General features: G+C 37.3%; 2 protein-coding genes across 5 annotated transcripts in view; one reads left to right on the top strand and one right to left on the bottom strand.

The window, feature by feature from the left end:
- The window catches only part of LOC120346979 (uncharacterized), a 49,535-nt gene extending 45,148 nt beyond the window's left edge, over positions 1-4,387 (top strand). For all 3 annotated transcript variants that reach the window (XM_078118069.1, XM_078118070.1, XM_078118071.1), the window contains one exon: positions 474-4,387. In XM_078118069.1, the coding sequence (XP_077974195.1) occupies positions 474-589 (116 nt within the window). In that variant the 3' untranslated portion in view covers positions 590-4,387. The remainder of the gene's footprint in view (positions 1-473) is intronic.
- A 2,303-nt stretch (positions 4,388-6,690) lies between these two features.
- LOC120348061 (cadherin-23-like) overlaps positions 6,691-14,415 on the bottom strand; it is a 92,357-nt gene continuing 84,632 nt past the window's right edge. For both annotated transcript variants that reach the window (XM_039418171.2, XM_039418172.2), the window contains 9 exons: positions 13,937-14,097; positions 13,277-13,485; positions 12,378-12,499; positions 11,257-11,409; positions 10,741-10,803; positions 10,037-10,121; positions 9,108-9,278; positions 8,330-8,507; positions 6,691-7,996 (listed from right to left, as the gene is read on the bottom strand). In XM_039418171.2, coding sequence (XP_039274105.2) covers positions 7,791-7,996; positions 8,330-8,507; positions 9,108-9,278; positions 10,037-10,121; positions 10,741-10,803; positions 11,257-11,409; positions 12,378-12,499; positions 13,277-13,485; positions 13,937-14,097 — 1,348 coding nt within the window. In that variant the 3' untranslated portion in view covers positions 6,691-7,790. The remainder of the gene's footprint in view (positions 7,997-8,329; positions 8,508-9,107; positions 9,279-10,036; positions 10,122-10,740; positions 10,804-11,256; positions 11,410-12,377; positions 12,500-13,276; positions 13,486-13,936; positions 14,098-14,415) is intronic.

Below are 14,415 nucleotides of genomic sequence, written 5' to 3'. Positions count from 1 at the left end.
TGCGGGATTGGGATCCGTGGGAAAAACCTAGGGGCTTCGCGATTAACCCATTAAATAATGACATGGCCAATCTTTGTAACTGGCCAAAAAACCTTTTAATACATCCGAGTCATTGAATACCATAATTTTAATTCACTCAGGAACATTTATCGGTAAGTAACAATGTGATTTGACTTCATTGTGGGGCTCTATAAATAATAGTCAACTTCATCATGGGACTCCGTAACACCAAAAATTTAAGAACCCCTGGTATAAAAAACAGTACTTTCAGAGTATGTGTACCAGGTTAGGGTTAGATCATAATTTTATTCCGATTTTCCATATTTTAGTTCTATTACGAGCTTGGGGACTGTCAGAGTTAGCCAAGTGAACCACAAATTGATGTAACTAAATTAGGTACCTCCATATTGGTATTCTTACTTCAGGAGCACCTAATAGACTTCTATCATAACTAACGAACATTTTCTTCACAGTTTACATTCATGGCGGATCCTCCAACACTGTAGCCAAGCAGATCCACACTGTAGTTGACAGAGAACAAAGCAAAGTGTTATGGCTTCCTGCGTCACATGACCTGCTGAATTACTGAAACGTGCGAGATAGAGATCGTTGATACCCTGATCGAGATTGTTTATCAAACCATGATTTGCAAAATTTTTTTATGTCACGAAATATCAATCCATTCATTAAAATGACTTCTCATCTGCTTGGCATAAAATGAACATACCCAATTTCATTCATTTTTATTAGATCAGGTTGAAGTATTTGCATCATAGAAAGTAAATGCCCCATATGCTTGAAAAATTTGAAAATCAATGAAAAAAAGAGTTACGTAACCCCCTGGTAGTTTGAACTGGTAAAAAGCCAACGTTAAAGTTGGCAAATGTGTTTAACTGAATTTTTTTATTCCTACCAGTGTGTTGAGCTAAGACCTGAAGCCCCAGTCCGAGCCCAACCCGACCCGAAATTCGGGCGGGGTCGTGCCTGAAATGTCAATCATTACGTTCGGGTCAGGTCAGGCTTCTTTATCGCTGACTTTTTTTTCAAATGAGGCGTTTCGGCCATGTTTTGGCCACAAGAGACGGTGGTCTGCAAAAAAACAAAAGTTGCCTCATCAACACGACTCATACTGTACTAAACTCTTGCAATGACAATTCAATGAACTTCTAAATGAAATACGAAATTCGGAGTTTGCTTCGGGCTCATGCCTGCAAATCCAGTTAATTAATTGGGCTCGGGTCGAGTTTAATACCCACGGGCCCCTGTCGGGCCGAGCTGAAATTTTGGGCCCGATCTTCCTCTACCAGTGTGCCACTTGAAATAGATGACAGAGCAATATGCTGTTTTGCATGTTATAGACTGATTGCCACCACTCGCTGTAAACTGCTGTATTTGAATGTCGTGCTTTGTTTACTTTTAATTTCTTAACTTCTTAAAGTATTCATATATTTTTCTTGTTGGTGCTAACATTTTGAAAAATAATTTTCTGTGAAATCGTTTCTTCTATTTTCTTATGAAATATTTTTGCCACCGTAATCAGGTGCTGATCTTTTCTATTATTCAATTTAGGGATGTCCAACGTATCGTTTTGCTCGACTTTATTCTGCAGCCTTTTCTCATCTTTATTCTGAACAAAGTTCTTGTCAAGCATGATTTAAGAGTCTTGCTGCAACAATACTTACTTGCATTGTGTGAGGAATGACTTTGTGCATAATACAAACATGCTATAGCAGAAGTATAATATTAATAGTAATCCACTGACTGCATAGTAAATCAATGTATAGGGTTTCCATTGAGTCTGAAAATTTTTTAAAATTGCGAAGGAAATTTATCGATACTGTATATTGTTTTGGCCCTCACAGATTTATTAAATTAAGTAAAATTACTTGAAACAATTACTGATTTAAAAACAATATACCTGGTTAAGTTATATTGAGAACTGACTTCATAACAAATCCCCCGTATTTTTGTAATGTTAGTTAGGTACTGGCATTCAAAATCTTAATCAACTGTGAGTTAGGTCAGGCAGACTAACACTCCTCTTCTATGCTTTTGCTTTGGTAGATCCGTATACTTATGATGCAAGAATGCTGTAGCAAGAGTGAAGATGACTCTTCTAATTGATGTAAAATTCATCGAAAAGTCACAGAAATACATTTGTGATGTGCGCAAGACTTAGGAATAGTCATACTTGTTATTAATACAGATTCCTTGCGATACGGATCAATCAATGCAAAAGCAGAGTAAAGTAGTTTGTCCTACAGAAACAAGAATCTTGAAAACATAAATCAAAATTTTTCATCAACTTCGAGATTTTGGATCATTGACTGACTTTTCTGAGCACTCCCAGAAGTGTGTGTACCAATATGGAGGTAACTAGTTTTGTTTGCCTACTATACATCAAGTTGTGTAAAAGGATGGAAACCTATAAGCAGGGGGATATACACTTGGCTAACACAGACAGCCCCCGAACTCGTGATTGAACTAAAATAAGAAAAACCAGAATTAATTGATGGCCTAACCTGATACACATATTACGGCAGTACCCTTTTCTGTCCCTTAGTGGTCGTCTGCAACCCCAAGCCCCAGTGCATCACAATTGGGCATCCCTATTTGCTTCCTATAAGTTTCATATATTTAACTGTTATTCTACTGTTACTGTTTTATTGTTGCCTTCCATTCCTATTATGGTTTTATGTTTCTGCAAAGCCTATTTGCTGCCCACTCTGCATGAGGCTACCAGCAAGTCAGCTCTTATCCTGAATATCATTCCTGTTTAAGAGCTTTCTGCATGGCATATAAAATGGTCGCTCTGCATAAGGCTTTAAACGAGTTACAGTTCACATTGATGGAAATTACCTTTTCTTTTGTTCTACACCGTTACCTTCAGAATATTGTCTCTTAGCGGAATGGTGCTTAATCCGGTGGTCCCAACCTTTTATGACTTGTGACTTTTATCACTTATGTCCCCATGTTTATCATTTATAATGTGGTTTTGATTGGTAGATTCCGAATCCCATTATGTTCTAACAATTTAAGCTCAGCAAAGTGAAGACTATGTGTGGAATAACCTTATCAAGTAATGAAACCAGGAAGAATGAGTAGTTTTCTTGAAAACCTAGCTTTGTTGGCCCCATTAGGAAGCCACCCACCCTCAGCTGGGAATTGCTGCTTTATTCAGTGTTCATAGTTTTTGAATTTATGGATCATTAGAACAAATTTTCTGAAAATTTGCTTTTTACCATGCGATGGCCAAATGAAAAAGAGTCTCCCGACTATCAGTGGAGGTTGTGCGAGACCAACTTTCACTCTTTTCTCATAGCTTTGCGCTAGTGGATCTGTGTTCATGTTCTGTAATTTTATTTTGGTGGTTGCCCTATCTTTGCCCTCATGTAATGAACAGCTGGGTCCAGCAGCTTTTGGCATTCTTCCATAACTTTGCTCAGAAATAAGTCATGTCGTGGCATGTCTAGTTGGGGGCCAAAGAGGCAGTCACCCAGGGCAGCACGTTATAGCAGAAATGGGCAAACTACGGCCCGCAGGCCAAATTCGGCCCATTGGGTCATTTAATCTGGCCCATCTGCTGCTTCCACAACCAAACTGAAATCAAATTTTGATGTTTTAGCTTCACATTTTGCTTTTGTAACACTGAAAATATTGTTCATAAAATGTAACCTTTTACTTCTCGCTTACATGACCCGCCAGTCTAGGTGAGCAAAATGTTTGACTCCTGGTTCAAAAACCTTGCTCACCTCTGTGTTATAGGGCTGGGTTTGTTGCTTAGTTCGATTTAAATAATAATAATACAAATATTTCACTCATCCGTGACCTTCAATTTATTAATTCTCATGTATAACAACCTCTAGAATTAGTTTATTCCCACAATATTTCAATATAGTTTCAGCAGTTTTTGTCATTCCAGTTACCGTCGTGACTTGGCAGGTTGGTCAGTCTCATTGTGCCTAAATGAGAGCGTAAAACACCTCCAAAATTCTGTAATAATATCTCACGGCAGTTTAGTGGTCACTTATACCTACACTTTCATTATGTCTGAAGTTTTTTTTTTTAAATCGCTCTACTAACTTCAATATTTTACACGCCTCCAGATATCAGCTATCCTTCTGCAGTTTTCTGAAGTTTTGATTTGTTTCTTACAGCAATTTCGAAGGCTTTCGATTGTTCGATAATGTCTTCTAAAGGCTTAAATTAGCCGGCTTGTTGCGAGCAATTCAATTTGGAGGCGTGTTCTATTGACGCATCAAGTTCCTATTTTATCTTTGGATCATTCTTAAAACCTATTTTGCTTGCGAATTACTGCAAAATTTCTGTAAATGTTACTGTTTATTTAATTGTGATACTGTGAAGTAAACTGTGGACCATGACTAAATTGTTAGTGGATGCATTTGGCTAGGGAGGGGAGTTGGGGAGTGAACAACTAGATCTGCGGTTCCCAAACCGCGGACCATGTATGGCTCATGTATCGATTTAATATGGCCTGCCGAACTTGAAGGAAATAGTTTAACAATCTTTTTTTTACTATTTTGTGTTCTAGATTCCGCCAATCGTTATGTCATTATCACAGTTTAATTAGGCATGTTATATTCGTAAGTAACAACTCAGTTCAGTATCTTTATTATACGCACCGGTCTCTCGCAGGCGCTCCCCCCTCTCCTGGCCCACGGATATCCTTCAGCTTCTAATTTTAGCTCGCAGTCAATCACTTTTAGGAACCATTGACCTGGCACGTTGGGGAGATGTCAGGTTCAAATTTCATTGCCCAAGACTTCACCATGGTAAGGCAATGACGAATTGAAAATTTAAGGTTCTAAGAAATATAGCGTCTCACATACCAGTATGCTATGCAGTCCTGCACTAACAAAAATGTATTCCTGTGAGGTTTCATCAGACTTTCTCAGACAAGCAGTTAACATATCAATACATGCTTATGAGAAACCTTGTTTAGAATGAGGGTGTATTAACGCAGTGAAAAATAGAATGCACCAACTCTTTACAACGAAGCCTTGGACGAAATTTTTGACGGGCAAGATTAAGACAGTTTTGTGAGTATTTAAAATCTCAGGTCACTTCACTTCACAGTGGTGTTTAGTATTTCAGTTGCCGTCTTCACGTTTCCCAGAGATGAATATCTTTTCTTTATGATGGATAGAGTGTGCCATTCCTTGCTTCGATACTATTTGTTTTTTTACAATTTCACTCGCCTGGTCACGATTCAGTATCAGATGTGTAGATATCGAATAGACTTTTAGTTTCTGTTTAGCCCTCAACTCATACTAAAGATTACTCTAGACCAGTGGTTCTCAATCTTTGTGAGCCTGCCGAACACCTGCGCTATTCTGCAAGCTCCCGCCGAACCCCATTGTACTGAACGGTTGAAATTAGAAGCCAAACCGTAACGTCATAAAGCGGAAGCTAATTCTTGCAAGGTTATAGAATATGAACATTGTGATGAAACCTTAGATATCAATAACCATGTGGGAATAACCATTGTTTTGTCACAATGACGTTGGCGGCAGAATGAGCAGATGGTTTTTGTTGTATAAGTTATGCGGGTGAACAGGCGAAAACTGATAAAAAATACCTTTGAAAATCCGAAATACCCCATAAACGTTGGTAGTTCAAGCAATTTGTTCTCAAACTTTAAACTGCGCTGAAATGCGAATAAAATCGTTTGCCAATTGTTTTATTTTACAGAAATAGAGATAGGATTAATTCGGCGCCATATCGAGGTTGTCCTGAATGGATCATAATAATTTCGGGTAAAGCTCTGCGATAAACTATTCCTTGTCGCAAATTTATCACCTAGTGAAATTCAAACACGTTATGATTTTGCATTCATTCATGTACAATTACTGCCTATCTTCGATTTATCCGTAAAATTGAATTAAATTTTATTAGTACGGTAGAATATGAATAAGGGTAACACCAATTAATTGTTCCATTCAATTGTTCAAGTCATTAGTAATTAGTCATCATGAACTATAGTTATTTTTGCATAATTGGTATGCAGGGTGATAAAAAAGTCTCATAATATGCAACTGTTTCAGAGCACCTTCGTCGAACCCCTGGAACAGCTCCACCGAACCCCAGATCGAACCCAGTTTAAGAACCACTGCTCTAGACGGTTTTGGAAAACTGAAATTCATAGTCGGATTTGCTACGCTACCAACTGGGAAGGGAATTCATTCTTGTATAATTAATTTGGTCCGTCATAAACTTATAATGATTAGATAAAGAAACGAGGCAAGAACTCAATTTTGACAGAAAAACTTGATACTTTGGGAGCCTTTTAAATGGTAATTAAATGAAACTCGAGCCCAAATAGACCAACAATTTTGGCAATCTTGAAAAAGTACAATTTAGCAGCCGTGCGTCCTCATTGAGACTTTCACTCGCCTGGTCAGCTTTGCATAATTTGAAAACAAAAATATGATGTGAGTATAATCCTGAAAACTTCCTGAAAAAAAAAAATCGAACGGTTCAACGGCTTGCTGCAAAGATTTCCAGTAAAAATAAGTGGGGCAACCTAAAAGTCTGTCAGAGAAACAAGTTTATGAACTTATTAAGTCCTCCATGCAACATGCTTGGCCAATGCTGACTCTTGCCAAGCAAAGATGCGGAAATCACAAATACAACGCTAATCCCATCTGAAACTATTATTACCAAGCAAACTATTTTAATTTCAGACAGGTAAATTAAGTTGAATCAAATTTATTTAATTTTGAAAAGTGAAAACAAAAAAGTAAATAAAAGAAGAAAAACAGGCAGTGCAGTGACAAATATATATTATTGTGAAGAAATAATTAGAGTGAAATGATGTCATAATGAAATTTAATTTTAGTGAAAAACAACATAATTTTACACAAATATACACAAACAGAAAAACGCAGCCAGTTTAACATAGCAATGGCCTAGTAGCTATAGCAGCACAGGCCGCTCTCTACTAACAATTATTCCAAAACGCCCATAAATTTATGAAAGTGGAATATTTCGGTTTGTGACACTCCAAAAGTGACAATAAAAAATTATTACAGAAAATAAAATGAAAGGAATGACCCTTCTGCAATTTCATTTTTTCACAAATTGAGGCTCCACGTTGCTAATTGAAATATGATTAACATCAACGGAGCAGAAAAAAATATTAAAAGCACTCAATGTAACTTTTGATTGGCTGTTTGAATTGGAAGAAGATGACTTCTGTTTTCTTTCTTAATAGTTGTTGAATAGGACATACTCATTCACATGAATAGGTATTGACAAAATCGACAAAAAGGAAATTCCACCTACAGAACTCACAATTCAGAGCCCCAATTACTGTTTTGAACCTAAAACTCTGGTCGAAAAACAATCGCAGTTGAAGATCGCAGATTTAACCTCTATTCCCACCGACTAACTTACCGGTATGTTCACATGTTAAATAACTTATATTCGCATTCCAGGTAAATAATCATGATTTCAACCCCAAGATTAACTCCCTAAACAGAGTGTATCAGGTTGGGATCAATAGGATTTTGTTTCTCACTTGAAAAGTAGCTAAGTGCTTACTGAGACTTTATCACAGTGGCAGTGCGAAAGTGTGTCAATAAACATTTTTTAAATTGGTCATGGAACGATTACTCTACAATTTACAGAAATTTATGGCCCAAACCCCAGTAACTGAGAAGAAATATTTTAGAATAGAGATAGGGGTTCTCATATTCATGTTAGGAGGAAAAGAAAGTTGATAAAGAGATTTACAAAATGTTTTCTTCTAGATTTGATGTCTTAATTGTTTACACATCAGATATTTCTTTTACACTTGTCATTGAGGATGTCATATGAGAATCTGATGATGATGTCATATTGGTTGGTGTGATGTCATCAGAGGCATGTAACGATATTGTTGAGTGTTTCCTCACAATATCCTCACTGTTCCCGCCTGAGTGTAGATTGAGTTCGGGCGATTCCCGCCCATGCCGTATTCTCTCAGTATGTCGTTCTATAGATATAAACAGTTTTCTGTTAGAAACATCTTTTTTGATTAAAATTTTTTCCAAAATATGCCTGCTTTTCCCTGAGTGCTGGACGTTAACAATATTATCTTCATAGTATAAAGATTCAGGAACTCGTGATGTATCGAACAAGCAAATTGAAATTTGATAAAATTGAATTGATGATATATTTAATATTACCTCATGATACAACCAAATACTTCAATGTGGGATCTCATCCCTCTTAAAAAAATTTTCACTTTACTTGGTAAACCTAAGCAGTACAAGAAATAAAAGTATATGCAGTTTATCATTTACTGGTACTACACAACAATACAAACCTTTCTTTGCTTTCTTATTTTCATTTAATTGAGCTTCATCACTTTTGAGTAAAGTTTCATCTCGGCTATTCCCTCGTCTGTATCGTTCCTCGTATCGGAGAGATTCTCTTCGGTCCTCCTCCTCCTCATGGTGATGCTTTAGTGATGAAGATGTTGTTTCACAGGAGATTTGAGAATCCTGGGGAATAAAAACAAACTGTTGAAGTGTATGTTCTGACCAATGGTATGGAAAGTGGGAACTTGATATATGAAAAGAAAATAAATTCCCAACAGACTTGGTGTGATATGTGTGATGGCCAAGAAGTTAGGACAGTGGGTAAAGGAGTTCAGACCCCATTCTCACCACCTCACTCATGATGTAATAAATTGGATACAAAATGTCGAACTGGAAAGATGTCAGTCCTTCCAATATCAGCAACCGATTGTATCATTCTTCGCTCAGCGTGCAGGTGTGAAAACACTTTATTCAACAATGATTCACATTCCCGCTCTTTTTACCAGGTTTCCAAGCCGAGAATAACTATATCATTAATAAAAACCAACAGCTCAGAAGCATCAATTTCATTTACTATTCATGCTTAAAATGGACTAGTAATCGAGCGAGAGAAGTCCCGGGGTCCACCATAAGATCAAACAAACATTTTTTTCCACGTCAAAAAAGAAGATGGCCATAGTAAAAAACAGTAAAGTGGTACGCGACCGGTAAAAGATTGAGAACCACTACTCTAGGTGTTCCGATAAAATACATAAAACTGCAATGAATAGCTAGCTGACTTACTGCATGACTGCTCTCTCTCTTTGCCTTTTTCTCAGCTTTCTTCTTTTTAGATCTATCCTTTAGTAACTGCTGCAATGCCTCTGATGATATGACAGGAAACTTCTGACTGAGTCGATCTTGCTGCTTCGGAATCCAAACATCAGTGCTTGTACGTGGAAGAGCCTTCTCTCTCTGAAATTGTGTTATGGAGTAAACTTAAAGTCATAGCAAAGTCCTATTTTGAAATGTCATTTGGCGCATGGTGCTGAGCATGCTTGTCACTGGACTCCTGATTATCATAAGTGGGTTTACAGGTTTTAATTCTGTAAAGAATAATCATTTGCAAAAGGATAGGATAGGATTTACATATATATCCCAGGGGGGAGGGAAGACAATAAGATGGCTTAATTTCATGTCGGGTATGGGATAAGTTAGTTATTTGTTTTTGAAAGCATAGACTTGATGGCGGAGGAAGCTGTAACTGACCAGCGGTTACATGAACCACCATGCTGTGGCACGATGGGCAAGGTTTCCAAACAAGAGGCCACAAATCTCACCCACTTAAGACTGGCGGGCCATAAAAGTATGACATAAGAAGTTACATTTTATGAACAATATTTACAGTTTTACAAAGCAAGGGTGGAAAACAATACAACTCGTGCCAAAACTAAATTTAACCACAATAGCAACAAATTCCTTGAGCTATTTTTAGCTGGAACAACAAAATTTGATTTTAGTTCAGTTGTGGCAGCATCAGGCGGGCCAGATTAAATTACCCTATGGGCCGGATTTGGCCTGCGGGCCATACTTTGCCCATGTCTGGTCTATACAGACACATATTTCACCAACATAATTCTATAATGTTTCAAGAGATCTTGGCATTGCATTGCCTGCAACTTCACTCAGAGATGAGTCTTCTATACTGAAATATACTTCCCCCCTCAACTCACCAATTGGTCATTCTCAGACCGGCTTCTTGGTTTGGTTTGAGGAGTGATTGACGATCTGGAAAGTCCACGAGTCACCGGTACAGGTCTAAAAAATAAAAAACACAAATTAAAACAAGATAAACAGGCAGGTTCAAATTGTAAATAACAGTTATGATATCTAGAGCTGTGGTACTCAAACTTTTTAAACTCATGACTTTAATTTCTATCATAGAAATCATGATTTTGACTTTATCAGCGTTAAATAATGACAAGGATGTGTCCTATAATAATATGTATATTCTCGCATATAAGTCAAGTTAAAAATTCAAAATGAAAACTAAGAGGGTTATTTTCTAATCGCTGATTTGTAGAGTCGGCCTATATTCGAATTTTCAAAAATTCAAAGCTTTAGGGCCATTTTTAGAGGCTCGATTTATATGTGAGAATATACAGTACATGCACATTTTTTGATAAATTTCAATGAGTAATAGGAGTGGAAAGGCACAATCATAAACATGTTCATATTTTCCACATTTTTATTTCACCTGGACTGGTTACCGGAAATTGAGGTTTGTCAAAATATCAAGCCATCCAATTAATTTCCCACTCCCCAGGATATAATTGTAAATATGGGTAAATTTGTATATTTCGGAATTTTTAAAAATACATATCATGGTGTTTTTGCAGATTTATTCTGTAGATACAGAAAAATATTGGTTACTCACGTTACTTTAGTCATTTCCTCTAATAAACTTTCATCGTCTTCCACCATTTTTTGTCCAAGTTTTCTGAATGAAATAATTTTGTTTTTTCTCGAAATAAAATTAAATTATAGCTAAATATTCTAGTAGGTGAATATTGTAACCATAAATAAACGACAGTATTGGATCAGAACAATATTTAATTCCAGGTTGACATAACAACGTCAAATATTCGATAGTTCTGATATAAAAACAAACGATGAAACTTTAAAATAATAGGGTGGGGAGTCTGTTTAGGGCAATGTGAGGTTCCATAGGCCATACATTGTGCCTCACGATTGCACACCTAGGCTGCAATGTTTCATCTGTACAAATTCTGACTAACTCAGATAACTTTACAATAATTATTGTTGTACAAAATTGAAATAAACTTATATATTTGAGATGACTGGATAATTGCAATAGGAACCAGTCATTTATTCATTTTATTACAGATTCCTTCCTCAGAGTTGGGAAATGCAGATCCAGACTCATATCTACCTATAGAATTCATCTTTCCATCCCCCACTGGAACAAGTTCCCATATCTGAATAGACTTTGCTTCCCGACTGCATCAGTAAGTCGTGGGACGCAATCTTCATCTTATGTCGGCCTAACGTACCGGATGCAAATGCTTCAAGCTCACGCCTGTGCCTGAGAAAGACGGCGAGATTAGAGTCACGACTAACGACTATTGATAGGAAAAGGTTGATAAATTGGCGACCCAGAAGTGTGTGTACCAATATGGAGGTAACTAATTTTTTTCGCCTATTTCACATCAAGTTGTGTAAAAGGACTGAAATCTTTGGGCCAGGGGTATATTCACTTGGCTATCACAGACAGTTCCCGACTCATAATAGAACTAAAATAGGAAAAATTGAAATAAAATTATGGCCCAACCCTAACCTGGTACACACACTACGGGTACAAAAAAAATTATTAGATGGCAAGGGATTATAAAGTAAAAAGTTTGATGAGATGAATTTTATACTTCTGCATACAAACTTGGTCCTTGTTCCTAAATCCTACCCAGTGATTTGCTCAGAGTTAGAATAAATGTAAAACTTTGGGATAATGGCTAGGGCTGGATCTTTCACTCAAAACAAGACTCAAACAAACTTAAAGCTAGATTAATGTTGTTAGTAGATAGGGTGATGCAACGCAGGTGTTTATAATTAGCCAAGAACAAGCCGGAAGCACAACAGCTTTGATTCCCATTGAACAAAGTACAAACAAGCTGAAATCAGCAACTGAACTGAACATGGAAGTAAGAGCTTGATACACTACTGGCCTACTTATTGTCCAAGAGGCAGAGAATTTACTGAACCAAAGTCATCAGTCAGACTTTCAAATGAGTAATAAATGCATGGTTGCAGTTTTGCTGCCCTTAATCAGATTCAAATATTAATTTTTGATGTGCAAGAAACAGTGTAAACTAAGATAGTGCCATAGGATACTTCCAACCGAATTAGAAGCTGTCATAAAAACCTTTCATGTCACTTAGCCAGCGATTCCATTTTTGCAATTGAAATTCAGCAGCTGACACAACAAATATTTGCCAAACGTAACTCAAAAACTATTTGTTTCATCCCCACATTGAATAACAATACAATATTTGTTACCTTCTTTGCGTGTGGCAGTAGAGACCAGAAAACAAAAGAATGATCAAAAGTAGGAAGAATAACATCACTATGACAACAATGCGCAGGTTTGTGAGGTCATAATCATTCATCATAGTCTCATTCTGTAAGAAAATGCAGGTCAGGTTAAATTATGTAGATTTACCGGTAGTCTCTACTCTTCTCTGTACCTTGCCTTTAATTCTCTAGTCTCTAGTGAGACTGAAGCATCATTGCTACTAGTCCTTGTCACTATGGTTAGTAGAGTTAGTAGACCATTGCCTCACACTTAATTATCACAAAACAACACTATGGCGGTGCGACACATCATGATAAGAATTATGAACACGCTCGCTATCGCACCTCTGACTGATTACCCTGCGTGGGTTTGCAGGTTCGAATCCCATGCGAGAATATTTATGTGCAAGATGATTGTTGGCTGTAACAGAACTCGCGTTGGACTCGCTGTCGTAGGGTGAATCACACGTAATTGATGGTCGGTTACGGCTTCCTCCACCATCAAGTCCATGCTCGATATGAACTGGTAACCAGACGAGAGGCGTGGTTCCTCATACGAATAACCCATCTTATCAGATTTCCTCTCCTCTCAAGATGAATATGTAAATTGAAAAAAACGAAGTCAAAGCCAATCTATTCCAGATAAGGAGGTATTTAAGTCAAAATATTTAATATCATAGTTTCCCCCAAAACCTGTGAAACTAATATGCAGGGTGTAGGGTTCAGTTAATAGCTAGTTGGTTGCGCCTTTCTCCACAATACCTAGTCGACTATTTTCATACCCAATATGGATTGGCAACAGGTCAAGAAACTGTGTCCTTTATGTGCATTCTGAATAAACAGAGAAATTTCTACTATAACACCAAACACAGCAATTATTTTACCTGTATCACAGCGCAGTTCCCAAACAGCTTTTCCAATTTATTTTTACTTTTCTCTAATTTTTCTTGAAGTTCGGATGATGTCATAGGCTTCATGGTCTGTTGATCAAATGCTCGTATTGTGACATCACTCCTCTGGTAGTCACGGCGGCCGTTAGGCATGAGATGATATTCTATGTCATCAACTATGACTCGTGATGATGTAATGTTTCCTGAAAACAACAAATATTTCTATTAAAAGAATGTTGCTTCGACAAAACAGCTGAAAACAGCGGATTTCCCTACATCCCCCCCTACGTCCGCAACATGCGACTGACTGTTGCTGTTGGAGTCATCAAGAAAACTACCAAAAAGTGCGGAATGTGAAAGAAACCAAGGTAGCAGCGAAGGCCAATAGAAAAACTGGGAAGATGTGATGGAAGAAATCAGCAACCATCAACAGCCTAAACCTACTCCCAAATTGATTTATCAGCGTGACCCCACGATTTAATACATAACTTGGATATAAATGTACTTGCATCCAAAACGTAGCGTAGAGGTTCAGTCAAATACACAACATAATTTTATAAGGTATAATCCTCCTGGATCACGTGGGAAACTGCCTTACTTTTCCACATTGTAAAATTGTACCAGAATTACAAAGTAAACATTTTCAAATCTCACCTAAAACTGCAACAAACTCATTCTTGCGAAACTTGACAGCACTTAGAGGGCTGTTTACAACAAAAGTTATTCTGTCAGTAGTTTGCAGAATGTAGATGTAAACTGATGTTCTAGCTTGGTGGTTTCCTGCATCACTTGCTTCAACATCAACCTTGAAGTATCTGTAATAGAATTTTGGAAATTGCCATGAAAATTTCTTATCAATTGAGTATACAGCAGGGGTGGGCAAGGTTTTTGGATCAGGGGCCAAAAATTATGCCCACCTAGACTGGCGGGCCATGTAAGTGTGGCGTGAAAAGTTATATTTCATACACAATATTTAAAGTCTTACAAAAGCAGTGGAAAACAATAAGCCTCGTGCCAAAACTAAATATTATAGCAATCTCAACAAATTACTTGAACTGTTGAAATTTGGTTTTAGTTTGACAGTGGCCGCATCAAGCGAGTCAGATTGAATTATCTAATCCAGGATGAATTCG

The sequence above is a fragment of the Styela clava genome, chromosome 11 (assembly GCF_964204865.1).
Source record: "Styela clava chromosome 11, kaStyClav1.hap1.2, whole genome shotgun sequence".
Classification (NCBI taxonomy): domain Eukaryota; kingdom Metazoa; phylum Chordata; class Ascidiacea; order Stolidobranchia; family Styelidae; genus Styela; species Styela clava.
The sequence above is the reverse complement of the archived record's forward strand: the minus strand, read 5'-3'. Positions and strand labels throughout refer to the sequence as shown.